General features: G+C 42.6%; 1 protein-coding gene across 1 annotated transcript; it reads right to left on the bottom strand.

Moving 5' to 3' along the window:
- Window positions 1–24,174: 24,174 nt before the first annotated feature.
- On the bottom strand, window positions 24,175–25,098 carry LOC121171545 (C-reactive protein). The gene is given in 6 exon segments (XM_041003274.1): window positions 24,175–24,239; window positions 24,242–24,394; window positions 24,397–24,586; window positions 24,589–24,730; window positions 24,732–24,795; window positions 25,035–25,098. Coding segments are annotated over 6 exon segments (678 nt in total).
- Window positions 25,099–26,043: the final 945 nt, after the last annotated feature.

The following is a 26,043-nucleotide window of genomic DNA, read 5'->3' as shown; positions in this document are numbered from 1 at the left end:
ATTAATCTAATTAGATTCAGGGTGCTCTGCTCTGAAAGCACTTACAATCTAGCAAGTAATCCTGCAGCAGTGACATTTGAGTTGGTTTGCAGGATCAGAAGTTTTCCAGTTGTATAAGATAAGGACATGCATTCAGTACACAATTAAGGACTATTTCATGCATGGGGCAGAATTTTGAAGCTGTGTGACAAGTTTAGGAAGCTCAAGCAGCTCTGTACTTCTGAGGCTTAAAGTGTAAGGAAGTGGGAAGCACGAATAAACAGATAGGCAAAAACTCCGAAGAAAATGCTGGACTGATAGATCTTCCAGGCCAGGAATCTCCAAAAAGGAGTGATTGTGGAGGACAAAGCAATGCCTTCAAACAAAACTAGCAATATCACTGGTAGTATTCAGTGCACAATGAAACTCCAAGGCCACTTGTCTCAAGTATTGTAAAATTTCGTTTTAGAACAGCAGAGCATTAAAGACATGATGCCTTTCTGTTCACAGCGACACAGGACACACACTCATAGAGTCAGCCCTGAATTCAAACGGGAAGAAAATACTGGGACTACTTTGTATTTATTTTTATCTCATCCTTGCCTAACTTCTATTTCTATGAATGTCTTATGATGTACATATTTTAGCATATATATTCATATAGATAATTAATACATAAATACATAAATTTTGGTAGAGTATGCTTAAAATTCATCACTGGGACAGGAAGCAAGATACTAGAATATTAAACGGTCTGCTTTGATATTTCCTTGAATTATTTCTGCCCACATGTTGGACTGAATAGGCTCCATGTGTACGTTAAAGCCTGTTCTGCCCAAAGAAGGTAAAGTTGTGTCAGGGCTGTTCTGACCACTGCTCTTCTCTGCAATCGATGCATCCATCCCGAAGCAGTGACACTGCTGGTACAGTTCACAGGGCTTGCCTTTATGATGTCACCCGCAAGAGTACATGCAACAGGTCAACATACAGCACTGACTCAAAGGCTTCTGATCCAGAAATCCAATGCCTATTGTTTGTCTTTTTTATTTTACTTGAAAGTCAGAATTACAGTGACAGAGAGAGATCTTCCATCCACTGGTTCACTCCCCAAATGGCAGTAACAGCAAGAACTCATCCAGTCTAAAGCTGGGAACTGGGAGCTTCCTCCAGGTCTCCACGTGGGTGCAGGATCCCAAGGTCTTAGACCATCCTGTGTTGTTTTCCAGGGCCATTAGCTGGAAGCTAGATTGGACGTGGAGCAACCAGGACTCTCTTGACAAGCATATGGGATGCCAGTGCTACAGGCAGAGGATTACTTTGTTATACCATCACAGTGTCCCCCTATTCTGGTGTCTTTTTCTGATGTTTAATATTTATCCCATTTGTAAAAAGAATGAATGCATATTAAAAAGTAAAAGAAGCCATTCTGAAAAGGCCAATTCCAACGACATGACATTCTAGAAAAAAACAGCATTCCAGTGAAAACAGCAGCAGCTGCCAGAGGTGACTGTGGAGGGTAGATGGATGGATAGAGCACAGAGCATTTTTAGAAGCTACTCCGCATGATTCTACATCGACTGGTGCATGACTGTGTGCATTTGTGCAAACTCATAAGGTGAACAACACCAAGAGCAGGCCCTCATGAAAACTCCAGACTTTGAGTGATGATGCTGTGCCAGTGTAGTCACGAACCGTAGCGAATGTAACAACACAGCACAGTATTTCCACAGCCAGTTGGGTTATGCTTGTGTGAGGATGGGTATGAAAGGATGCTCCGTGGGCCTGGCACTGTGGCTCATTGGCTAAATCCTCACCTTGCAAGTGCCAGTATCCCGTCTGGATGACAGTTCATGTCCCGGCTGCTCCACTTCCCATCCAGCTCCCTGCTTGTGGCCTAGGAAAGCAGTACAGGATTGCTGAAGTCCTTGGGACAGTGCACACCCATTTGGTGTGGTGGAGACCGAGGAAACACTCCTGGCTCCTGGCTTTAGCTCAATTTCAGCTGTTGTGACTTCTTGGGGAGTGAACCAACAGATAGAAAATCTTTCTGCCTCTCCTTTTCTCCATAAATCTAACCTGCCTTTCAATAAAAATAAATAAATCTTGGGCCTGGTGCAGTAGTCTAGTGGCTAAAGTCCTCACCTTGCACACACCAGAATCCCATATGGGCACCAGTTCATATTCTGGCAGCTCTGCTCCGCAGCCAGCTCCCTGCTTATGGCCTAGGAGGGGCCACAAGTGGAAGATGTCCCAAGGCCTAGGGGCACATGTGAGAGACCCAGAGGGGGCTTCTGGCTCCTGGCTTTGGATTGGGTCTGTCAATCTGCCCATTGTAGTAACCACTTGAGGAGTGAGCCAACAGGTGGAGGGTATTTCTGTCTGTCTGTCCTCTCTGTTAATTTGACTTTCCAAAAACTGAATCTTTAAAAAATTGTTATGGTAAGTGTTGGTGTTGTGTTGTGGTGGGTAAAGCTATCACTTGTGACACCAGCACCCATAGGCATCCTTTCCAATCCAGTTCCCCGCTAAGGACCTGGGAAAGCAGAGAAAGATGGCCCAAGTGTTTGTGACTCTGTAATCACATGGCAGATCTGGGAAAAGCTTCTGGCTCTGTCCGGGCCTTGCCCTCGTTGTTACAGCCACTTGGAGAGTGAACCAGCAAGTGAAAGGTCTCTCTCTCCCTCTCTTTTTTCCCAGTCTCTCACTCTCTCTAACTCTTCCAAACAAGTAAATCTTTTTTTTCTTAAAAAAATTTACAATAAGCAACAATGGTTTACATACCTGTTTGTTCTAATGCGAAGTATTTTCCAATGTATTTTGCCTTATCTGCTTTTCTAGCTACCAACTGTACAGCCATACACATGAAAGTACTCCTGTATTGCCAAATAGAATTATTTAGCACATAGTGGTCTGTGATTGGCTTCTTTCCTTGAGCATGCTTCCTGGATGATACATGTAGATCCATCTCACTACTTCTTAATAAGTGCACAACATTCCACAGTATGACTGTAGTATAATTTATTCAACCATATTCCAGAATTTCCCTATCAATGACTATGTGTGTTTCTTCAAATGTTTGCAGTTAGAACATTATGATAAATAACTTTTTGTAAATCTTCTTATAGACTTTGATTTTATTGCTGCAGGATAGATTTCTATAATCAGAATTACTGGGTCAAAGAATATGAGCATTTCAAAATGTTAATAGATACTGTCAAATTGGATTCCAACAAGCTTTGACAAATTCACATTCCTAGCACAAATGCACGAGGCTGTTTATTTCCCCATAACATTGTGATAACTGGATATTAGAAACTTTTTTTTTGCCAATTTACTAGTACAGAGTAGCTTATCATTATTGTCCTTGTATATCTCAGTAAGATTGTCATTTCCAGTGTTTACTAGCCAGCTGTAATTTCACAGCTGGGATCATCCTTTCCCATTCCGTTCCTTCATCTCTTTATTGTAAACCTTCAGAACATCAAAAAGATTAGCCCTTTGTCTGATATGCACATTAAGAGAGAAGCGGGTGTCTTCTCCCAGTTTCACAGTTGTATTTTTCATATTTGTATTAGGTTTTTATATAATCAGAGCTTTCCTGTTTAGCAACATCTCTATGACTTCGACATTTTACAAATATTTTCCTAAATGCTTACATACTTTTGCTTCCTTTTTTACTGTAACTTGATAAAGATCTGACTCATCAAGTTGTTATTTTCATATATCGGACAAAATTAAGATTTAATTTTATTTCAAACATATGGACAAGTTTCAACAGTGTCTGATTCATTCCTGCCCCTCCTCCTGCCTGCCCCAGGATGAATTACTATTTCTCATGTGTACCAGGGTCTGTCTCTGAATTTATATTTGTGCTTCACTTGTCCATTCTCAATTCCCACTCACATGCCATATCATTTTTATTTTAAGGGTGACATAGATATTAAGTTCTGCTATCTATTAAAAACAAATTCCCATTACTACTTTTTCTTTTCAAAATGATTGGTGTTTATCATATATTTATTCCTCCAGGTCAATTGCACATTTATTATCCTTGATTAAAATAAACTGTAAATTTTATTTAAATTATATTAAAGTTATATATTAATTTAGGAATGACTGACATCTTAGAATGGTTGAAATTTTATAATAGGAAATCTCCCAACCAGGAAGGTGGATTGTTCCTCAAATTTATTCAAAGCCTGTTTTTCAATAACACACTTTTTCTTTCATATAGATCTTATGACTTCTGAATTGTTTCTTCCTGGAGATTGACAGTTCTATGGACTATAACAAGACAGCTATGAGAAAGCTCACAGTTCCAAACTCTGGAGAAGCCACCAAAGTGGAAGAGGTTCCTGGCATCCTAGAACAAAGGCAGAGAGAGATTCTTCAGAAGATCAGGCAGGACTGAGCCCCAACGTTGTCATGAAGAATGCTACCAGGACCCATGACTGCAAAAATGATTGGAAAACAATTTCCTACGTGGAAACAATTCTTCCATATATGGATTTCTGTTTTGCTGACTTCCTCACACTGCTGGCCGTGCCAGCACAGCAGTGTGGTAAGAAGACAGAACTGTCAGCCCAGCACCATCCTGACTCACATCCAAGCAGCTCAGGGGAGTACTGCTGACCACAAAACACGCTCAGGCTGGCCAATGATAGAGCTTCCTCTTCTCCACTCTCTTCTTAATCTCATCTGAAAGAATCAGGAGGACATTCTCTGAGATCAGAAATACTCGGGACAAAGGGATTAGGCAGTTGCGGGGTAAGGAAAAATAGGTTTTTTTGGGTCAGAGTGGATGGGGAAGGGATGAAGTAAACAAAATGATGGAAGCTGTGGTCTAGTGCAGTAGCCTACTGGCTAAACTCCTCGCCTTGCACGTTCCAGGATTCCATATGAGCACTGATTCATATACTAGCTGCTCCACTTCACATCTAGCTTCTGCTTTTGGCCTGGGAAAGCAGTAAAGGATGACACAGGCCTTGGGACTCTGTACCCACGTGGGAAACCAGGAAGAAGCTCTTGGCTCCCGACTTCGGACTGGGGAGTAAAGCAGCAAATGGAAGATCTTTCTCTCTGTAAATCTGACTTGAAGCCATTTTCCAACATCAGGCACTCTCCATGCTGAGACATGTTCCCAGTGTCACCCTCAAGCCCAGCTGGAGCAGAACAAATCAACGGAAAGGAGCTCTTCTCCCCACGAAGGTACATAGGATCTGTCCAGGTAGTTGCTAGTTTCAAAGGAAATATGTGCAGGCACAGAAAGGAATTAAGACAGCATGCCTGAGACTGCCAGCCCTAGAAGCACCTGTTTACAAGACTGAACATTCACTTTGACCAAAACTCATACTTAATCACCGAGTGTTAACAACATTCCCCCTGAGAATAGGAATGAGAAATGGATTACACAATGATGATTTTCCTTCAAGCGAAAGTGTTAGGCAGCAGAATGAAGCCAAAAAATAATTAATGAGTAAATTCTGATACAAATTAGTAGCCAAATGAGGAGGGAAGGCTTTTCCTTTACAGTAGGATGCCATTAATAAGTAGAAGGGATAATGGAATTAGAAAATCATCATTTGATATATTTTCCTGGTAATAATTCTTCTGAGAAACCTTGATGGATGTTAAACAAGTGAGTGAAAATTTGATGGAGAATAGAGAATTTACAGAGCCTTCAAAAATCCCCTCACAACATAATTACTAATTGTCATGAGAAAAGAACAAGTCTAAATAGAGAAAAATAAGCAAAACCGCTTTAATCAAACAATGAAGTAGTGAGACAAATCAAAATTGTGTGCCTTTTGACAGGGAGCTGTGAGAACAAGACGGCCTGCACTCTGTGATATTTCTGCCTGATTCAAATAAGCCTGACCTGAGGAAGAGTACAGCCTTTAGCTTCCAACCCTTAAGGTTATGAGTATTAAGGAAAGACTCTGAAGTCAGGAAAGACTCCAGCTCCTGAAGAAGACTAAAGAAATAGGAAAACTCAATACAACAGGAGTTCTGGGTGGGGCAGCTATTGGCTCCAAATAACCCTGTTAGGAAAGCTGCTCAAAACGGAACATGACCTGAACAGGGCATAAGAAAATTGCATCAGTGTTCATTTCCTGACTTTGACAGTGGATTATGGGAGAAAGTCATAATTTGCATGAATTGCACACTAAGCTATTAAGGGGGTAATGAAATATCATGGCAACAACCTTCTCTTCAGTGCTTCATAAAAGTTCTTTCACATGAAGTTTTTTTTTCTTTTTTTTTTATTGATTACATTGCATTATGTGACACAGTTTTATAGGCACTGGGATTCACCCCTTCCCAACCCTCCCCCATGGTGGATTCCTCCACCTTGTTCCATTACCACAAATTCACTTGAGATTCTTTCATTGCAAGCATCTACCATGTATAAAGTCCAGCATCTTATTGTCCAGAAAAGTTCATCGGTTTCTTACGGAGACCATCTCTGGTCTGAAGGTAGAGCCGACAGAGTATCATTCCTATCAATTAAAAGCCCCGACATTACATCAGTAGCATTTTATAACGTTATGGAATTAGTTGACATGATATTGAGTAACCAATATGTTAACAGAGGAAAAAAAAAGAATGCAAGTTCTGAACCACATCCTGTGACTTCTACATTGATATTTCAATTATTAGTTTATATATAACTGGTTTCTATATACCTTAAAATGACTATAGATTACTATTCAGCTATCTCATGTCTATTTTTGTTTTAGTATTTAGCAGTCTATAGCGTTGAAGCATGATTTTGCTGAACCTGGCTGTTTTATGGGTAGTCTAACTCTATAACTCTAACAAAACATACGTCAACAATTTAGGTGGACAGTTTTAGGAGGGGTGTGCAGAGAAGTCTTCAGTTTTAAAGCAGCCACAGCTGATCTAGGGACTTAGAAGTCAAAATAATGATTATTTTTGGCTGAGGAAATTATCTTGGGAGAACTTGGACGACTTCTATCTAGAATTGTCAGATCTGGATCATGACTTCACAAATGTTTTTGCCTTGGGAACACTTCTGTGTGCTTTTGTATGTATGTATGTGGGGGGGGGTGTAAGAGAGAAATTTTTGCATTTTTCTATGCATGTTACACTTAAAGAGACCTTAGTAAAAGTTGACCATCAGCATCAACACATATCACATACACAGAACAGATCTTGCCTCCTCTCAAGTTCATCCGACTGTAATATTTGTCACATCCCTGAAGAAAATGCATACACTGCCTCGTTAAGATGGAAACTAGCATTTGGAACACTTCTTTCTTTGAAAACTGCAGAAATGTGTAGTGTTCTGTAACTGACAGCACTCTCCACTCTCCTAAAGTACCTTGACCCCTACAGTCTACTAAGGTACCAATATGGGGCAGTTGTGATAGCCTAGTGCTAAATCATCTCCTTGCATCTGCCAGAATCCTATATGGGCACTGGCTCATGTCCCAGCTGCTCCATTTCCTATCTAGCTCCATGCTTCTAGCCTGGGAATGCAGTAGAGGATGGCCCAAAGCCTTGGGACCCTGCAACTTCATGGGTGCACCTGGCTCCTGTCTTCAGATCAGCTCACCTCAGGCCATTGTGACCACTTGGGGAGTGAACCAGCAGATGGACAGACCTCTCTCTGTCTCTCCTCCTCTCTGTACATTTGCCTTTCCAATTTAAAAAAAAAAAATAATGTATAAGTATTAATGTTTTGTGAAAAGGTTCTTATTTCCTTTCTTTCTTTTTATTTCCTGAAAAGGCAGAGTGATAGAGAATAAGGAAGAGACAAAGAAAGAGATCTTCCCCCATGCTGGTTCCTAGGACTGGGATAGACTGAGACCAGGAGCCAGAATCTCCATACAGATCTACCAATCACTTGGGCTGCCTTGCAGTGCCCTCACAGGCATGTTTTGCAGAGGCTGCATCAAAAGCAGAGCAGCCAGGGCTCTGTGCTCCCATATGGGATGCCAGTGTCACAATCAATGACTTAACCCACTGTGCCACAATGCCAGTTTCTTTAGTAATTCTTTGATTCCCATTCCCCTGCCTATTTTATTCCCAGATGCAAAATGCTGACTCAACCCTGAAGGCTGCCTCTGGACGTTCCATCCTTTTCTGCAGAGAGTAAGCCATCTCATATTTGTGACAGCCATTCTGTGAACAGAATTAACGCTCTAACAACCGCCTGCTCTTTAAGTATTTCTCCATCCTCAGCAGGGTCCAAAGCATTGCATAGATACTGCTGCCTTTCAAGGATTAATTGGCTTATCAAATATTTATAGAGAACATACTATGAGCCCATACTATTCTAGAAACTGAATCCAATAGGAAGTCATGCTTCTGCTCTCCAGGAATTTACAGTCTAGTGGAGGAGGCAAATTATAAAGGAACAACAAAAACCTTTTCTTTGGATAATAATATTTGCTTAGCAAACACTAACAGTGATGGAAATGGCTAGAGAAGCCCTTTTCAAAGGAGAGGAATTTGATCAGATGAGAAATGATGGGGAAACAAGCCCATCAGTGAGGATCTGAGAGAGGGCATCGCAGACATACAGAAAAACAAGTACAAAGGCCTTGAGGTGGAAACAAATCAAGAACACTTAACATTACTGTCATAAAACTTTCAGGTGACCCTGATTCTATTTGATATGTGTGCATGGGGAGGAGGCTAGCTGTGTTGTTCTTTCTGTGATTTTACTGCTTGTCCCAAACACGTAAAGCTAGTGCCTGTCATATCACAAACATTCACTAGATACCGAAAATCTGTAGAAAAATGAAACTAAAACTTAAGGTTATTTTGGTGCATGAGTTTTTTAAATCCATGCATACAAGGGATCTTCGAAAAATTCATGAAAAACACATTTAAAAAGAGTAGATTTCCACTTTCCACACCAAAATAAACTTGTATTCCATGGACATTTTGAAGCATCCTCATATTTGTGGAAGAAGTTGTCAGCCAACGTGGTTAGAGGGGTTGGGCTTCAGGGAGAGGGATGCAGAGGTGAGGAAGTGACTGGGGCAGCACAGGTCAGAAACACAGGGTCCTCAGGGCCAGGTGGAGGGTTTGGAATTTGTCCTACACACCTGCCCTGGAAACTTCCCCTGGTTCTACATCAGAAGAAGCCTTGATCATATTAACATTTGAAAAGATCACTCCCCAGGCTTCTTGGAAATCCAGTGCAGCCCTCCTGGAAAGGCTGCCCTTTCAGCCTGCCTTCCTAACAAAGGGTCAGTGGACTCTGAACTCCCTCTCTATGTAGAGCGCTTCTGAAGTCTGTATTATCACAGATCAGGGGCCACCACCATGTCCTCCCCACAGCTTTTTCCAAGTCATCATCACTTTTCATCATCATGAGAGTTCCCTGATTCAACTCTGGGCTACTCAAGGGTAGGACACCATCCTGTCCCCTTCTTTTCCTTAGAAGTCTAGTCTGCTGCTGCCCCAATGTCCCACTTCTTTTTCTCTGTGGCTTCTCAGTTCTCTTGAAAGAGCCCCTGCTGCTGTCAAGCTGTGAAAGGTGCAGCCAGCAGCCCTTTGGATCCTCCGCCCCTTCCCCGGGGAGTGCCCAGGAGAGCTGATCACAGGGGCTCCATGCCCTATTCTGTCCTGATATTCTGACTGTAGAGTGAAGGTTGTCTTAACTGAATTGCATCCTCCCTGGATGTCTGATGTTCTCCTAAGGGCCCAAGTGAGTACTTCCTCTCCCTGGGGCCAAATTCTTTTTGACCCTCTCACTGCGATCTTCCACCTGCCTCTGAGCAAACCTGTCATCTGTGGCCACAGCACTCTGAGCACAAGCCTTTCAAAGCTTCTCCTCTTATTCCTTAAGTTTGTGACACCTTTATGATTGTATTTTTCTTCTTCACAAACTGACATGCTTGCCAGAGCCAGGGTGTCCCTTCTCATTTACCTAATCACTCCTTCATCTTTGAAATCAACAATCACACTAACAGTAATATTATTAGTAAATCATAGTCAACACACACACACACACACAGATAGCTATATGCCAGTGAGGTGGACCCTACAGCATCCTCATTTAAAATATGCAGAAATCTGAGGAATACATACAGCATTTAGGTAACTTCTCCAAGTCATAGCGCCATTAAGAGATAGAACTAGGGCTGAGCTCAGGATGTCTGGTAAGCCCAACCCCTGGGATGGTAGACAAAGGTGGTCTTTTTGAAGCTGCAAACTGGGACCAGCACTGGCCACCTACCTGGGCAGTATCCCACAAGGGCTCTGGTTTGAATACCAGCTGCTCTGTCAATATGCCTGGGAAAGCACTGAATGACGATTAAAGTGCTGGGGCCCTTGCACTGGAGACATAGACAGTTTCAGTATCCTGGCTGTGGTCTTGCCTAGTTCTGGCCATTGTGGCAATTTAGGCAGTGAACCAGCAGTTGGAAACTCTCTCTCTTCCTCTTTCTCTATTTCTCTGTGATTATACCCTTCAAATAAATAAATAAAATATCTAAAGTAACAATATATAGTAAAAATGAACTACACACAGTAAGGCCTTCTTTGAGCTAGAATATGCAAGAAATATACTGAGATGAACAGGTTCTAGTTCTGTCTTTCGGTCCCTGGTTCCCACAATACAAAGGCCACAAATCCCACACATCAGATCTTATCTCAGGATAAGCCTTCCCTACCCCATGCAAAACATCACAACTTCTGCAGTTGGAGCTCCAGCTCTGGCTCCCTTCCCAGAAGACAGTAGACCCTTTACATTCACTGTGGACATTTCTCCACATGGCTGCTGCCACTCTTACAAGCCTGCAGTATGCCCGACCTACTGAGGAGCTCTCAGCTCTAGCTACTGTGGACACCAGTGAAATGAAGCATGTAAGATATCTACCCACTCATTACCTTCAAAATAAATAAATAAGATCTTTGAAAAGACTGAGAGAGCTGACAGGCCTGCCTGTCAGGGAGAGAGTATCACCAGGCTGGAACGCTCTTCCTCAACCCTGGAAATACAATGGACCACAGGGCAAAGGGGTCAGAAGATGACAGCAGGGATGGTGGGGCTGAAGATTGCCCGGGAAGCGGGTATGGGGACATATTGGATTAGGGATCACCAAAGGGTTGTTTGATACATGTGGAATGACTTTTGGGGGGCTTCCAGAGACCTGACCATTACACTCACAAGGGAGTTAAGATGGGGTGGTATAAAAATGGGAATCTGGAGGGCATGTCTGGGTGAGGCCAAGGTACTCACCCACATGGAAAACCTGGGCTGGACTAAGTAGCATCCACTGCCACCTGCCAGCTCACTCAAAAGCTGGGACTGGGGGGGCAAATCTGGCAAGGCTAGGCTGCAGAACCCACTGGGAATTGTTGAGGCAGGGTGTCAGCCACATCGGACTAGGTTGTAGCACCTACCAGAAAGCAAAGGAACCAGGGCTGAGGGAGGATTCTGTAGAGAATTTGTAGGCTCACCCCGGAAGGACTGCAACACCCATTGGTTTGCATGAGAGCAGGAGGCTGTGGCAGGCCAAGCCAAGCAAGACCATAGAACTCACTGACACATGTGAGTCAAGGCTGGGAGGAATCGAGGTTGGGCTATGTAACAGCATCAACAGGTACATGCAAAAGCTGGGACTGAGGGGCAGACCATGCTGGATTGGGCCATAGTACCTGCCAGCACACACAAGATATGGGGCTGGAAGCAGGCCTGGTAGGACAACTTAGAGACTTCTTCTGTTAGGTCATAGCTCCTGACAGTACAAGAGGTGGGGCTAGGAGCAAGCCAGGCCAAGCAAGGCTGCAGCAATTGCTGACATGCATGTGGGCTGGATCTGGGGACAGGCTGGGCTTGACCAAGTCATATCACCCATAGGCATGTGAAGGAGCCAGGATATGATAAGTACCACACTGGGCTAGGCTGTCATACCTGCTGGTTCACATGAGAGCCAGGGATGGGAGCAGATTGAGCGGGACTAGTGTACAGTGCCCACTGGCGAGAGTTGGGACTAGAGACAGGCCAGACCAAGCAAAGCTGTAGCACCCACTGGCATACACAAGAGCCAAAACAGGATACAGTCTAGGCCAGACTAGGCTGCTGAACCCGCCAAGGCTACTGCACCTGACAGTTCTCATGAGAGTCCAGCTGGAGTAGAACTGACCAGGCAAGTGTTTCCACTGATATGTGTACTCACTGGTTCAAGGGACAAACCAAACCTGGCCCTGCTTTAGCTGGCGCAGACAAGCATAAAATCTGCGGACACCACACATGAGGATTCCTCAACTAGACCATTGGACTCAAACCCCTGCCTCAAGGAAAAATCACAAGATACATGACCCCACTTTGGAGTGCATTTATGGGGACTGGGCCTCCTCAGTTGCTGACACCCATACAATAGAGAAGATACACATGGGATACATGACAGCCAGTTCATCTAAGCCAACAGAGGACATCAAACACTTCATCAAAAGATGGAAAACAGAACAGGTTAAGCAACTCTCCCATCCATGTTTGCACAAAATGTCTAGGTCTGTGGATACACCGAAGTAGACCTGGTCAGCCAATAGACCTTAGAAAGATTTTCTCAACTCTGGTGCAACGAAGCCAGCAACGTCTCAAAACCATCAAGACTATTCAAGCAGTACTCTTGGAACATTCTTTTCCACATCGGGACCTCTAAGGCATCACCAAATGACAATCTCCACCACCAGGAGCTAATGTATTTTGACAGCAAGGCATGAACCCCCTTTCTCCTGCTGTGCAGACACAGAAGAAAGAGGGAAAAAAAACTAATGTTTATCTCACCATCTTGCTGCAAACCTTGACCCTCACTAGCTTAATCAGAGGCCCATGTGGGCATGCATCCCTCTCAACTATATATATAATATTAAAAACATGATAAATTTTTTAAATAATGCAAAGGCTGATTTTGCTTGATTATATTGCTGTAATTAATTGCATTCCCCCAAGCACTGTGGGTCAACCCTAACACAAAGACACAAATCCATGGTGCATCTGGGACAAGTTGCAGAAATTAGTAATAGGGGTGAAGCAGTGACTTAGAAGGGGAGTTTCTGGAGTTCATTCATGAGTCAGCGATGGGTCTGAAGTACCTGAGGCTGCTAACCTAACATCCTCCAGCCACCTGGTGATGTTTTCCAGACAACCCAATTGTCAAGTTAGCTGGAAGGAGGCTCAAAGAGAGCTTCTCATTCACACTACATTCAAACAGAGGGACTAAAAAGCGCTAGGCTACAAAAGGATGGCACTTGAAGCAAGCAAAAGATATACTTCAAAAAAGATTAATTATAGGAAAATTTAGAAAACTTGAGGCAGCAACAACATGAAACTCTCAAGGAAACTGAAGAAAATAGAGTTGATAAAAACATAGTAAATCTAAAAAAGTATTTAAGGCAACTCAAAGGGCATTGCAGAATTCTAAAAGGCAATAGAAATAGCACAGATCACAACATGCTGAGCAGGAAACAAGTTAGTAATATGGAGAGACCTGAAAAATAAAAGCTCAGACTGAGCAAAGAACACAGGCTCCAGAAAAAAGTGATCCAAGTAATGATAAATGAGAAGGAGAAAATGGGAAATTCATATCACAGAAATTGGTCATCCTGAAGGAAAAAAATAAACAACTGAAACAGAAAGAGCAGTAAAATATTTCTTCATTTTTTTTAAACTTCATATTGAATGGATTAAATTTTTAAAAAATCATTTTGATTTACAGGGACCTCATCCTGATGACAGAGACAGACACTGGGGTGGAGGGTCGGACACTGGGAAAATTCTATGCCTGTTTCTTCAGTTGATACAGTAGAGTATATCTGTAGAGATAAATGATAATGTTGGCAGCACCACAGTTAATTTCATTCAATCCTGAATACCCTTAGGCAGGCACACAACAGCAATTGCCCTCATGGGTCACTAAACATTGTAATGACTTGGGCCCGGTGGCAGCGTGGCCTAGCTGCTAAAGTCCTTGCCTTGAGTGCACCAGGATCCCATATGGGCACCGGTTCTAATCCCGGCAGCTCCACTTCCCATCCAGCTCCCTGCTTGTGGCCTGGGAAAGCAGTCGAGGATGTCCCAAAGCTTCGGGACCCTGCACCCACGTGGGAGACCTGAAAGAAGTTCCTGGCTCCTGGCTTCGGATCGGCACAGCACCAGCCATTGCGCTCACTTGGGGAGTGAATCATTGGACAGAAGATCTTCCTCTCTGTCTCTCCTCCTCTCTGTATATCTGACTTTCCAATAAATAAATAAATCTTTAAAAAGAAAAAACATTGTAATGACTCACCAAAGCTTTAAAAAAGCAAAAGGGGAATGCTCGAATTCCATCCTGAAAACATCAGATTTAACTGGCTGGAGAGCTCCTGGTGAGCTAAGGTGCAGCTGTGTGTGTGGGGGTGGGGGGAGAACCCCTGGTCTACACCAGCCCCAGCGGGCTGGATAAAGAAGATAAAGAAGAGAGGAAACACAAGCGGCTAGAGCATGAGAGTCGTGAATATGAGCCAAAAAGACACCAGAGCCAGAGCCAAGAAGTCTGTAAGTTATATGAGGTATGAAACCCAGGAAGAAGTTCCAGGACAATAACAGGGCCTCAGGTTCACAGCTGAAGCTGAGTGAACACTTCATTGTGCTCCTCACTAATCATCATTCAGCAGTTCATCTCAACTGGTGACGACACAAAGCCCCACATTAAAGACTGGCTTACATCAAAGCCCCCACCCAGTGCACCCTTCTTATGTTCTAGCACCCTGCTTGCCTGTGTCTTCAAAAATCATCCCTCTGCAGACGTTCTCTTGTTACAAACGTCTGGTCCAGCCGGAGCTCTGCAGTTCCTGGAGAGGACTCCCAGGTTGCACAGCGATGCAGTGGTGCAGAAGAGGGTTGGAAACTATCTCAACCTCCCACATAGATATGCTATGACTTCCAGTTTTCACTTGAAGAGGATCTGACTTCCATGTGTTCGTGAACAAAAGCAGTCTTCCCAAGCCTGGTAGGAAAAGCCATAGAAGCACAGACAGCAGGTGCTTTGAGTGGCTTCCTCAGCTCTACAATCAATCACAAAGGAATTCTCTGACTCTGGAGAACACAAAAGTTTTTCTTGACCATATCTAGAGGATAGAAAGCAGAGTGGGAAAAGTTCTTCTGTTAAGCTTGTCAGCCACAAAGCTGGACTGTCCATACACAGATAGACTGAATTTAGAAAGCATAGCCCCTTCCTGTGCAAACCCTTTTCACCAGTGTGCTTGGCATCATCACAATCCCAGGATAAACTCTCTGACACCCTCTGCAGCTGCACCTACCTGCATAGCAAAAGGCCCTGAGAGGCTGAAGGAGACCAGCAAACCCCAGGTTCCCTCTGTGCTGTTGATGTACACAGACTTTGGATTATTCTCAGCTTGTGGCTGAGATTATAGATGTGGACATTGGACATCCTCTTGTCTGAGATCTGCTCCACCTTGACCTTAAGAATACAGTAGTCAGAACGTCTCAGTTGGTAAATGATTTTTCAAAATTACCCCCTTGGAGCCATGAATCAAAGCTCTAAGAGTAAAGGGAGCAAGATAAATCACAAAATGAGAGATCAATATGGGTTATTTATTAAAGACTCCACGGTGTCTGCTGGTGCTCCATATGGCAATGCTTTTTGAATTAGGACAGTCCCATCTTGGGAATCCACTCCAGGGAAATGCTGGAAAATAGCGAGGAGGAGGGGAGTGAGAACCCTTAGTCAAGCAGACAAGTTCGCATTACTCAGGATGGAGAAAACTTAGAAAATGTAAGTAAATGGAATACATTTACATCCACTAAACAGAATAAACAGCCATTTAAAATGCTGGTTGTAAAATTTTGTGCTGAACCATTACAAAATGCTTATGATAAGAGAAGAGAATATAGATTTGTATGAGCACTATTTTTTAAAAAGTAACTACACTGGGAGAGAAACTGCAGAAAATACCACCAAATAATATGTTCTTATGATAATAGTGGAATTATGGAGGGTCTTCTCCCTAATACATTTCCATAATGTAATTGCATTGCTACTAAAATGAAGTGTGTGTGCCTGGGTGTGTGTGAGTGTGTGTAATTAAGACACAAATAAAGAAGGAATAAAGATCAGTAAGTCTTGACGTTCTCAGAGCTACTGTTCCGTTTTATGAATAGGACACCCAGCCTGACTGTGGCTATTTGGCTGTATGCCCAGAATGCCTAAAACAGGGAACAATATCCATTGGACACCCTGAAAGAGATGCATATTTTGGTACAAAAGTGTTTTTGCAATATGTAAATTCCTACACAAAACATAATAATTTCATGTAAAAAGATTCTTGAGCTAATTTGTTGTGGCCTCATCATGAGTTTTCTCATTGATTTCAGTGAGAAATGATAATAGAGGTCATTTATCCACCGACTAGAAGAGTCAGCTTACATGTGGGTAGCAATATTCTAAATGCACACATACAAATGATTGCAAATGGCATTGCACAATTTCAGCATAGTTCGTTTTTAGTGATGTAAAATTAAATCTTCTTTTCAAAATTATCCTTTACTGAATTTCTCACACCTGATTTTAAAATATAGCATCGACTTAATGTAATTATTTTTAAAAACTGTTGTCCTCTCAATCATACCACATTTGCATCATGAAAAATAAATGCAGAATTTAACAGAACATATCTTATAGATGAAAAGATTGAGAGCATAAAGTAAAATGTTTTCTTTATATCCAAATCACCTTTCTGTTAATATCTGGGCGCCCCGGGTAACATGAAAAGAATGCAGCTGAAGCCAGTGTTGTCCAGCAGCCAGTTTAGACACTGCCTGCCTACCATGCCAGCATCCATATGGGTGGCAGTGTGTGTCCCCGCTGTTCCAATTCCAATCCAGCTCCCCATTGAGGCACCTGAGAAAGCAGCAAAAGAAGCAGAAGATGGTCCAATTGATGGCCATTGTCACTCATGTGGGAGACTTGGAAGAAGCTCCTGATTCCGTGCTTCAGCGTTGGCCATCTTTGCTACTGCATTAATTTGGAAAGTCAACCAGTAGGTGGAAGATCTGTGTGTGCGGGGTGGGTGTGTGTGTATGTGTGTGTATTCCCCTCTATATATAATTCTGCCTTTCAGGTAAGTAAACATGTTTCTTTTATAAAAAAAAAAATGCACTTTCCATAAGTGTAAGTCAAAGTGGTTGTGGGTTGGTTGCCACAGCATCAGCTGGCATATGCTGGCACTGGGAGCCAAATCTGTCAAGCTAAACTGCAGAACCACCTGGAGAGTGTATGGTCCGGGAGTGGGAGAGGCCCAATAGAGAAATAGTGGGCACCTCCCTCTTGGGTTACCACTCCCACTGAAAAGCATGAAAACCAGGATGGGGCAGGGATAGCTAGACAGAACAGCACCCACAGCATATGTGTGGGCTGGATAGTGCTGAGCCATAGAAATCACTTCAGCAGTGCCCTCAGAGCATGCCCCATGTTGCAGACCCGTGATGGAAAGGGAGATGGGTGGGATTTCTCCCTTTATCTCTTCCCTTCCCCAGATTAAGGAAGGAAAAAGGAGAATGTGGAAACAACGGTCTTACCCACTTTCCTGTAGCCCTTGACCCTTCGTGCCCTAATCAACTATGTAAAGATCATCAAAATAAAAGAAAATAATAATAAATAAAAGAAAATACAAAATGCACCTACCAATATGATGGTGGGTGTTGGACATTTTGTTGATTTTATGGAACCCACCTACATAGTCCTAGTGGACTACTTCCAGAATAAATGCAGCGAACAACCCTTAAAACTGAGAGATAGGTAAAAAGAGAGGGAGATGGAGAGAGACATAGGGGGAATGAGAAATAAAACAAGGAGGAAGGTAAAGATAGAGGGAGAAAGAGAACAAAATAGGCACACCTTCCCTAGCCTACACCCTGCCAATAAAGCACTGGGGTAGCTCACAGCACATCACAGAGCATTAGGTGAATTTTATCAGGAGAGAAGAGTAACAGATCAGCTTGCTCAGCAACCTTTCCCTTCTTTCAAGTGGGTTTTCTTAGAAGTCTTTACCTCTCTTCCTCTTATAATGCATGATGATGTTCCAGAAAAATACTTAGGGTTCTCAGCTTTTCTAGACTTCTTGGCATGTCTGTTCAATCCTTATTTGCAGCCCCACTGAGTCAGACACCCCAAATTGAAAACATCCAAAGTGGAAAACACTCTGACAGAAACAAAATGTTTATTGTCATTGAGTGTCTTTTTTGAATAATGAACACACCCAATGGGGGGCTGTCACCCTAGTTGATCTTAGAGTTGATCTAAACCACAGTGCTAAAACTAAAAGCCTGATATTATTCCTTAATCCAAACTGAATTAACTGTAACATGAAGGAAGGAGGAAACAAGAGGCAGACAGAATCACATGAACACTCAGGGACAATACCCATGACCTTCAGAATTACTAGCCTGAATAATTCTCCTGTGATTCCATGCCCTCGGTAAATGCTAACCATGATATGAGATTACATCTAAAGCACACATGACTGTGGAGGTGGAGGAGCACTGCTGAATGCTGAAGTTGAGTAAAATTTTCAGGTAAGCCACTACTCTGAAAACAACAGAACAAAATGAAAGGTAGGGAGATTGCCAATGCACCAGCTATGGTGATTAACACTCAAGACAGATGGCTAGAATCCATGAGAAAACGCACACACACACAAACTCAACCCCTACTCTCTCTCCTCCCCTAGACATGCAAGTGCAGGGTATGAGCTTCTGTTGCAAGCAGCAGAATATAGCAGTGAGAAGCACTGGGGTCTGCAGTACTTCAGTACAAATCCTAGCTCTGATCAACTTAATCAACCTCTCCAGATTTCAGTAGTCTGTAAAATAAGGACTATAAAGTACCATTTACCTCATAGAGTTGTCATCAAATAAGTAAATATATTTAAGAGATTTAAAATAGCTCTCAGCCGATGATAAAAGCTCAATAAGTATAAAGTATATTTTAAGATTATGTATGATCCTCTCTGAAGATACAGTTATGTGGTTAAGAAAGTATCATCTTGAGGCAGTGATGGAACCTGTGAGATTGCTTACCTGTGTGTCTGACAGGATGCAGGGTAGAGGGTATTGTACTGGATGGGTATCTGGGGAATGTACCAGAGCCAGGTCAAGAAATATCCTGAATCCAGATGCTCTGGGTCCTTCTGCCAGGAAAACTGTAAAGGGATGGTTCTGAAAGCACATAAGGCAATAGACATGACGTCGCTTATTCTTGGGCTCCAGAGACCATGACCCAGACTTGGGATTAATGCACCTGCCCTCATAATCAGGACTCTAAATGATGATGATGTTTTAATTAGCAGCCCACAATGTGTCATTGCAGCCAGCAATCCAGGAGATGTGAGCTAGGAGTCTGCAGTTTCTGAAGGAGAATGCTAACAGGCACACTTCATCCACTTTTCTGGCATAAGAGAAATTAAGATTCCTAAGTGAGACAGAACCACAAGAGCTGAGGGCAGAGAATCCAGGCAGGTTACACCAACACAAGACTGGAGCGTGGGTTTCTTAGGATAAATTTACTTAGAAATTTGAAGAGCATATCTCTGCACTCTGTGGAATTCTAGGGATCAGAAATCTTGCACTCAAGTGCTGTTGTTGTTTTGCTATTGTTTAATGATCTGAAGCTACTCTTTTTTGTCAATCTTTGCTTTTCTGCGGTGTGCCAAACTTGAGGATAGTACAACACATTGTGGGAATTGGGAACAATCACAGATTTGTCATTGCTTGTGCCACAGATCCATTTACACCAGATTCCAATACCACTTTGAAAATCCATTTAGTCTCTCCTCCAGGCCCTGGATAGACCAGGTTCCAGCCTAGAGATGAATTCTCATCCACTCATCTGGTCCTATTCACAGGTCAATTTTAACTGTATCTTCTTGATGACCACCTCTGTTTGGGTAAGGCTTGTTGCTTGATAAAGATCCAGTATTTCTGCTGGATAACACAGGAAGTTTTCAGGTGCCTGCTCTGACATCACCACTGTATATCTCATGTTAAGATGATCACATCTGAATGAAATCTGACCCTTCTACCAATATAGTTATTCTCAGCCCCCAAAGGGGAGTTTCCTGTCAGGTGCTGGGTTCCAGCATCTCTGATCCAAGCTCCTATACCTCCCCTTATTTGACCTGGAAATGCATTACATTTATATTTAGGCACTGGGCTACTTTTCTTGCTTCACCTAGTGTTTGTTGTAGGTTTTATAGAAGAGTATTTCAAAAAGTTCAGCAAATATAATTTAAAAATGTTTATTTTGATTCAAAAATTGAAACACATGCATAATTTTTCATAATATATATTTTCCATGACCTTTCTTTCATACACCCTTTGGCTCTCTGTCTTCTTGACTTATTTTCTAATGTCTAATTCTCCTCATTATCAAGCCAGACACATGATTCTCACTGTAACGGAAAATCATTGCTGATGACGTGGATTTATTAGCACCAGCAAGAAGTAGCCCCAGTGGAGGCTTGGTCTCATTCTCTATGTGCTGCATTTTGGAAAAAAGAAAAAAATAATAATAATTTCTTGGGACCAGCATGCAAAATGCCATCTAATATCTAATTGAATTGCATTTAACAATGGCCTATGATATGACTATTCACTCATGAACTAGGGATTCATTTCCAACAAGATTACATTGAAGTATCCACCAGTGTGCCAAATTGCTTAAACTTAAACATTCTAGGGATGCTTTATTAAGTTTTTAAAATGTTCACTGAATGCAAATATCAGCTGTTAAAAGTTGCCTGGCTACAATTATTAGGGCTGGCGGCTGTCTACTAGACAACATGTAGTAAGGTAACAGTAATTGAATTCTGAAGAAAATATTATCTCAGTCCACATCCTTGGGGAGTTGGAATGGCCTTCTATAATTAAGACATATCTCCTGACTAGACTCTTTAACTAGAAAAAAATGTCACCCTCTCTTCTGCTTAGCTGAATGTCAGAATATATAGACCTGCCCTAATTAGGCAACAGAGAATATCTGCACACCTATTTTTGCTTCAAAATCTATCCTTAGCTTTCCTGCTTCCAAATGGCTATCAAAAGTCAATTATGGGGCCTACCATGGCAGCCTAGTAGCTAAAGTCCTCTCCTTGCACATGCCAGGATCCCACCAGGGTGCTGGTTCTAATCCCAAGAGCCCCTCTTCCCATCCAGCTCCCTGCTTGTGGACTGGGAAAGCAGTCGAGGACGGCCCAAAGCCTTGGGACCCTGCAGCCACATGGAAGAGGCTCTGGGCTCCTGGCTTCAGATTGACACAGCTCTGGCCATTGTGGCCACTTGGAGATTAAATCAAAGGACAGAAGATCTTCCTCACTGTCTCTCCTCTTCTGTGTATATCTAACTTCCAATAAAAAATTCTTTAAAAATCTTTAAAACATCAAATTTGGAAATCAGTATTCATAAATAACTGCTTCAAAGATTTGCTGTTCTCCCTTCTCATGTCTTGCTCTTAATTTTTAACAAATCAGACTCCTCAGTTTCTGCCAATCCAGGCACATCCTACTGGATCAAACTTGCATGGTACATAATAAATCTATGTTTAGGAATCTAATACAAGACAGGCTAATTTAAAAAATAATTTAAAAAATTGTTACAGTCACTGTGTTAAATAACTTACAATGGGTCGGATACTGTACTAAATGCCTTGGTGGCATGAACTCACTTGACTATCACCACAACATTGCATCACTTCATATTATGCCTCCCATTTTACATGCAAGAAAGCTGAGACATAAATAAATCATGTAACCTAGAGTTATGTAGCTAATCAACTGCAGAGCCAGAGTTTGGACATAGGCAGTTTAATCTCTCAGAATTTCTAGGCTTAGCTGGTCCATCTCGTGTCTTCCTTAAAGGATTGATTTAAGAGACTGGGGTTCCATATTCACTTCTGGCTGTGGTCTCTAAGGAGTAATTTTAATTGTTCATCTTGTATCAAAAATCTATGGAGGGGCCCAGTGCTGTGGCCTAGCGGCTAAAGTCCTCTCCTTGCACATGCCAGGATCCCATATGGTGCTGGTTCTAATCCTGGCAGCTCCAGTTCCCATTCAGCTCCTTGCTGTGGCCTGGGGAAAGTGGTCAAGGATGGCCCAAAGCCTTGGGTTCCTGCATCCATGTAGGAGTCCTGGAGGAGGTTCCTGGCTCCTGGCTTCGGATCAGCACAGCACCAGCTGTTGCAGTCACTTGAGGAGTGAATTATTGGATGGAAGATCTTCCTCTCTGTCTCTCCTCCTCTGTATATCTGACATTGCAATAAAAATAAAGAAATCTTTTTTAAAAAAAAAAAGTCTATATACAAAGAAAAAAAAAGTCTTTGGAGACAGGCACGCCTGGAGGAAGCCAAAGCCCTCATCCTTGAGGAGTCTTTTCACAAAGGACCCAAGACAACTGGGTGAGTGTCTAGTCATGGACATGACAGTAGGTTCAAGGTTCTCAATGAGCTTTACTTTTTATTCCTCAAACTGGAAGAGTAAGAGAGTAAAAAAAATTAAGACCCCCACAACTGAATGACTAACTACTCAAAAAGTGTGCTTGTCAATGAGAATCACAGTAGGTGAGACGAGCGACATAAACATGCCCTTGTAGGACAGCAGCAGTCGGTCTGACCTCACAAGCTCTTGGTTTCAGGGCGTCTGTGACGAGTTTAGTCACACCTCTAATGCAGTCATCAGAAAACAGCCCCAGTTCACCCAGGCAAACAAGACGCTTTTGTATATTTATTTTAACTATAAGATTTTATAGCGACAAGAGACAGAGAAAGATTTCCTATATGCTGGTTCCCACCCCCAACCCCCAATGGTCACAACTGCCAGAGCTGAGGGGATCAGGAGCCAGGAGTTTTTCCAGGTTTCCCATGTGGGTTCTGGGTCCAAAGGACTTGGCCCATCCTCTGCTGCTTTTCCAATCCATAAACAGAGAGCTGGTTAGGAAGTGGAACAGCTGGGACATGTGCTGGCCAGCACCACATGGTGGACAATTAACCTGATGAGCCACCACACTGGCCCTGCATGGATTTATTAATTCATGGTCCCAGGAAGACTAGGTGTCAGTTTGGTTTCATGAGAGATAGACTCAGAATCTCACTGTGGTTCTGAATACCATCACTGTGCCAAGCCCTGAGCACTTCTGGCTTAGTTCTCCTCTTCACCGTCTCTCTCCATGTGGTCAACAAGATAGCTATGAGTACTCCAAGTTCATGAATTCTCAGGTCACAACTTCAGCAGCAAGATGATGTGTCATCCCCAAAGTCCACACCCAAACCTTAGGAAGACTATAATTGCTCCTGCTAGGAACATGGAGCCATCCATGGGTGATGTCTGGATCTCACACTGATTTTTGAACCCTTTATATGTTAGGAATGCAGTGGTAAAGGGACAAGTCACAATACTACACTTGGAGTTGGAGAAAGGTTTCCCAAAAAAAAGTTTAAAAAGCATTATAAGCAAATAGAAACTTTTGTATAGTCTTTGTATAAGAAGTTAGACTTCATATAAGGTTTATAATTAAAGTTACTATACTAAGATGTCTCTTTTTGCTCAAAGGAAGAATAAAATCTTCTCTCTAAGGCACTTTTGATTGCTTTTATAGGATGCCTTGCAAAAGTGAAGGAATAGCACAGTATTGCTGCATCTTCCATTTCAGAAGACCCAGGCCCAGTGCTTCTATGTTAGAATGAGCACCATTCTGAGTGCAAAAGATCTGGCTGATATCCTAACTCTGAGACTGAAAAGCCCCATCAAAGTGGGCAGCTAGTCCCTGCTACTCTCGGGGGTTCCCAAGTAGGGAATTCAACAGAAAAGCAGCCTCCCCTGCCCAGCTCAGAGATACACTTTCCTTGTCACTTTTTGAAAACTCATTTCACCTTTCTAGATATCAATTCTCTCATCTAAGTAAAAGTAAGGGATCATCTGAAAGATCTTTTCAATTTACAACATAAAAATAGAAGCCAAAACATCTGCAATTATGATTCTTCTGGATAAAACTTCACAATTTAGTTCATAAGCTCCCCAGCCAGTCATTTAGGTTGTATTCTCTCATGCTGAAGGAGGCAAAGCTGGGAGACCATGTTCATGGAGCAAAGTTACAGTATGTGTCAGGATGAAGGGTTCATTGCAAGAAACGTGGAGCCCAGGAGCCTCATCCATGGCAAGGACTCAGGTCCACAGCTGAGACCTGGCGTTCACATCACCACATGCTCGATACCTAAGTGCCCGCCATTCAGGACACTGGAACTGAATGTCCCACCACTGTAAATGGTATTAATATCACCTGGAGAAAGCACAAAATCCCACATGTCCACATCTCCAATGTCTCCCACTAAAGACTGACTTTCCCCAAAGCCTCCACCAAACGGATCTTGCACCTGCCCCAGACAATGCTTGCCTCTGTCCCCAAAGAGAAGCCCTTCTTCAGACTCTTCCTCATCCTGGAAGTCCCATTCACCCAGAGCTCTGCAGTGCCTAAGGAGGATTCCCAGCTCACATGTAAGTGAGTTGTATTTGGAGCCTAAGTCACCTCAGAAACCACAAATCTTATTTCAGACCCACCCACTAAAAAAAAAAAACACATCCTATGTCCTTGGTCCAAAATAGAAGGATGTCATTATTTTGTTTCTTGATAGCATAGGAGAAAAGGTTCTATGAATGAATCCTGGACAGTTCAGTGTAGATGTAGAGACACACAGTAAAGGCTCTGAGTGGCTTCTTTGAAAGTGGTGTCAGATATGTAGGGATTATCTGACTGTGTAGGAAATGCAAAGGTCTTCTTGCGCATGTCTATAAAACAAAAAACCAAGTAGTGATGTCCCAGTTCATTAAGATCTACCCCCTCATTCACACACAGATTTGAAGCTTGAAAAACAGACTAACCCAGTTACACACAAATAAGCACACTCGTGCACACACACAGGCATGCTCTCTCTAGGCTGGATGTTCCTCTGACTTCAGTTTATATAATCTCAGCTCTATTGCCATCCCTCAGTTCAGTTCTCTGGCACCCCAAGAGTAGCTCCTACCTGTCCTGCCAGATGCATGAGAGAAGAGGGCCAAGGTGAGGAAGCACCATAACAGCTTCTCCATGGTTACTCCCTGCTGCCAACGCTCCCAGGCTCTGAATCCACCTCCTTGGAGAAAACACTTCTGGCTGAAGATTGAGTTTCTAGAAGTGCTGGACCCCTTGCTTCAAAGTCACCGGACCCGGTCTGAATTTATACACACAACAGAAGGGGAGTGTGTGCCACTTTGTAAATGATTTTCTAGCACTGCCTCTTGGGGCAAGTGTCAGGACTCTGGGAGCAGGAGAAGCAAAATCATTCTGGAACAGAGAAATCAATGTGGGTTATTTATTACAAACTCCTGTGACTACTGAATCACCAATTCTTTGTGACAGGAAAAATGAAGAAGCTTCCCAAGGTTCCACGTTGGCTATCTATCCTGAGAAATAACAGAAAATCTTAACAGGCGAGTAACCATCTGTGAGCACATGATAGCTGCGTCTTGGGCACCTGCTTCAGCCCTACCATGGAGCCTGACAGAGCAAAGCCAAAAGTCTATGGAGATGGACATTGTCACTGACCCATTTCAGAAGGTACTCCTTATGGATTAGGAAATGAACAAATAACCATGCCATGCCATAAGCCAACGGCAACTTTTTCTTAGCTAAAACATCTCTGGTCCAGTGGAATGTGTGTCCTAACCTAAGTTATGCCCTGGTTTCTTCAAACTGATTATTTTTTGCTGCATAAAGTCTGGATAATCCTATTCTATCTTCATTGTTCAAAAAATTTTAAGTAAGCCCTCCACATTGCTTGTTATTCTCATTATAGCCCCCTTCTACCTCACTGCTCAAGATGAATAGCTTACTGCCTCTTGTGCATCAAACTTCCAAAATCTCATCCATTCTTTCATTTCACTGATTAACTCACCTCTTCATTGATAAAATTAGAAGTAATCAGAAAAGAACTGTTGTGGAGTGGATGTGTGACCCAGTGGTTAAGTCACCATTTGGGATGTTTACATCTCATA

The sequence above is a fragment of the Ochotona curzoniae genome, unplaced genomic scaffold (assembly GCF_017591425.1).
Source record: "Ochotona curzoniae isolate NIBS_2020 unplaced genomic scaffold, NIBS_Ocur_1.0 scaffold_2683, whole genome shotgun sequence".
Classification (NCBI taxonomy): Eukaryota; Metazoa; Chordata; class Mammalia; order Lagomorpha; family Ochotonidae; genus Ochotona; species Ochotona curzoniae.
This window is presented reverse-complemented; position numbering and strand designations above follow the sequence as displayed.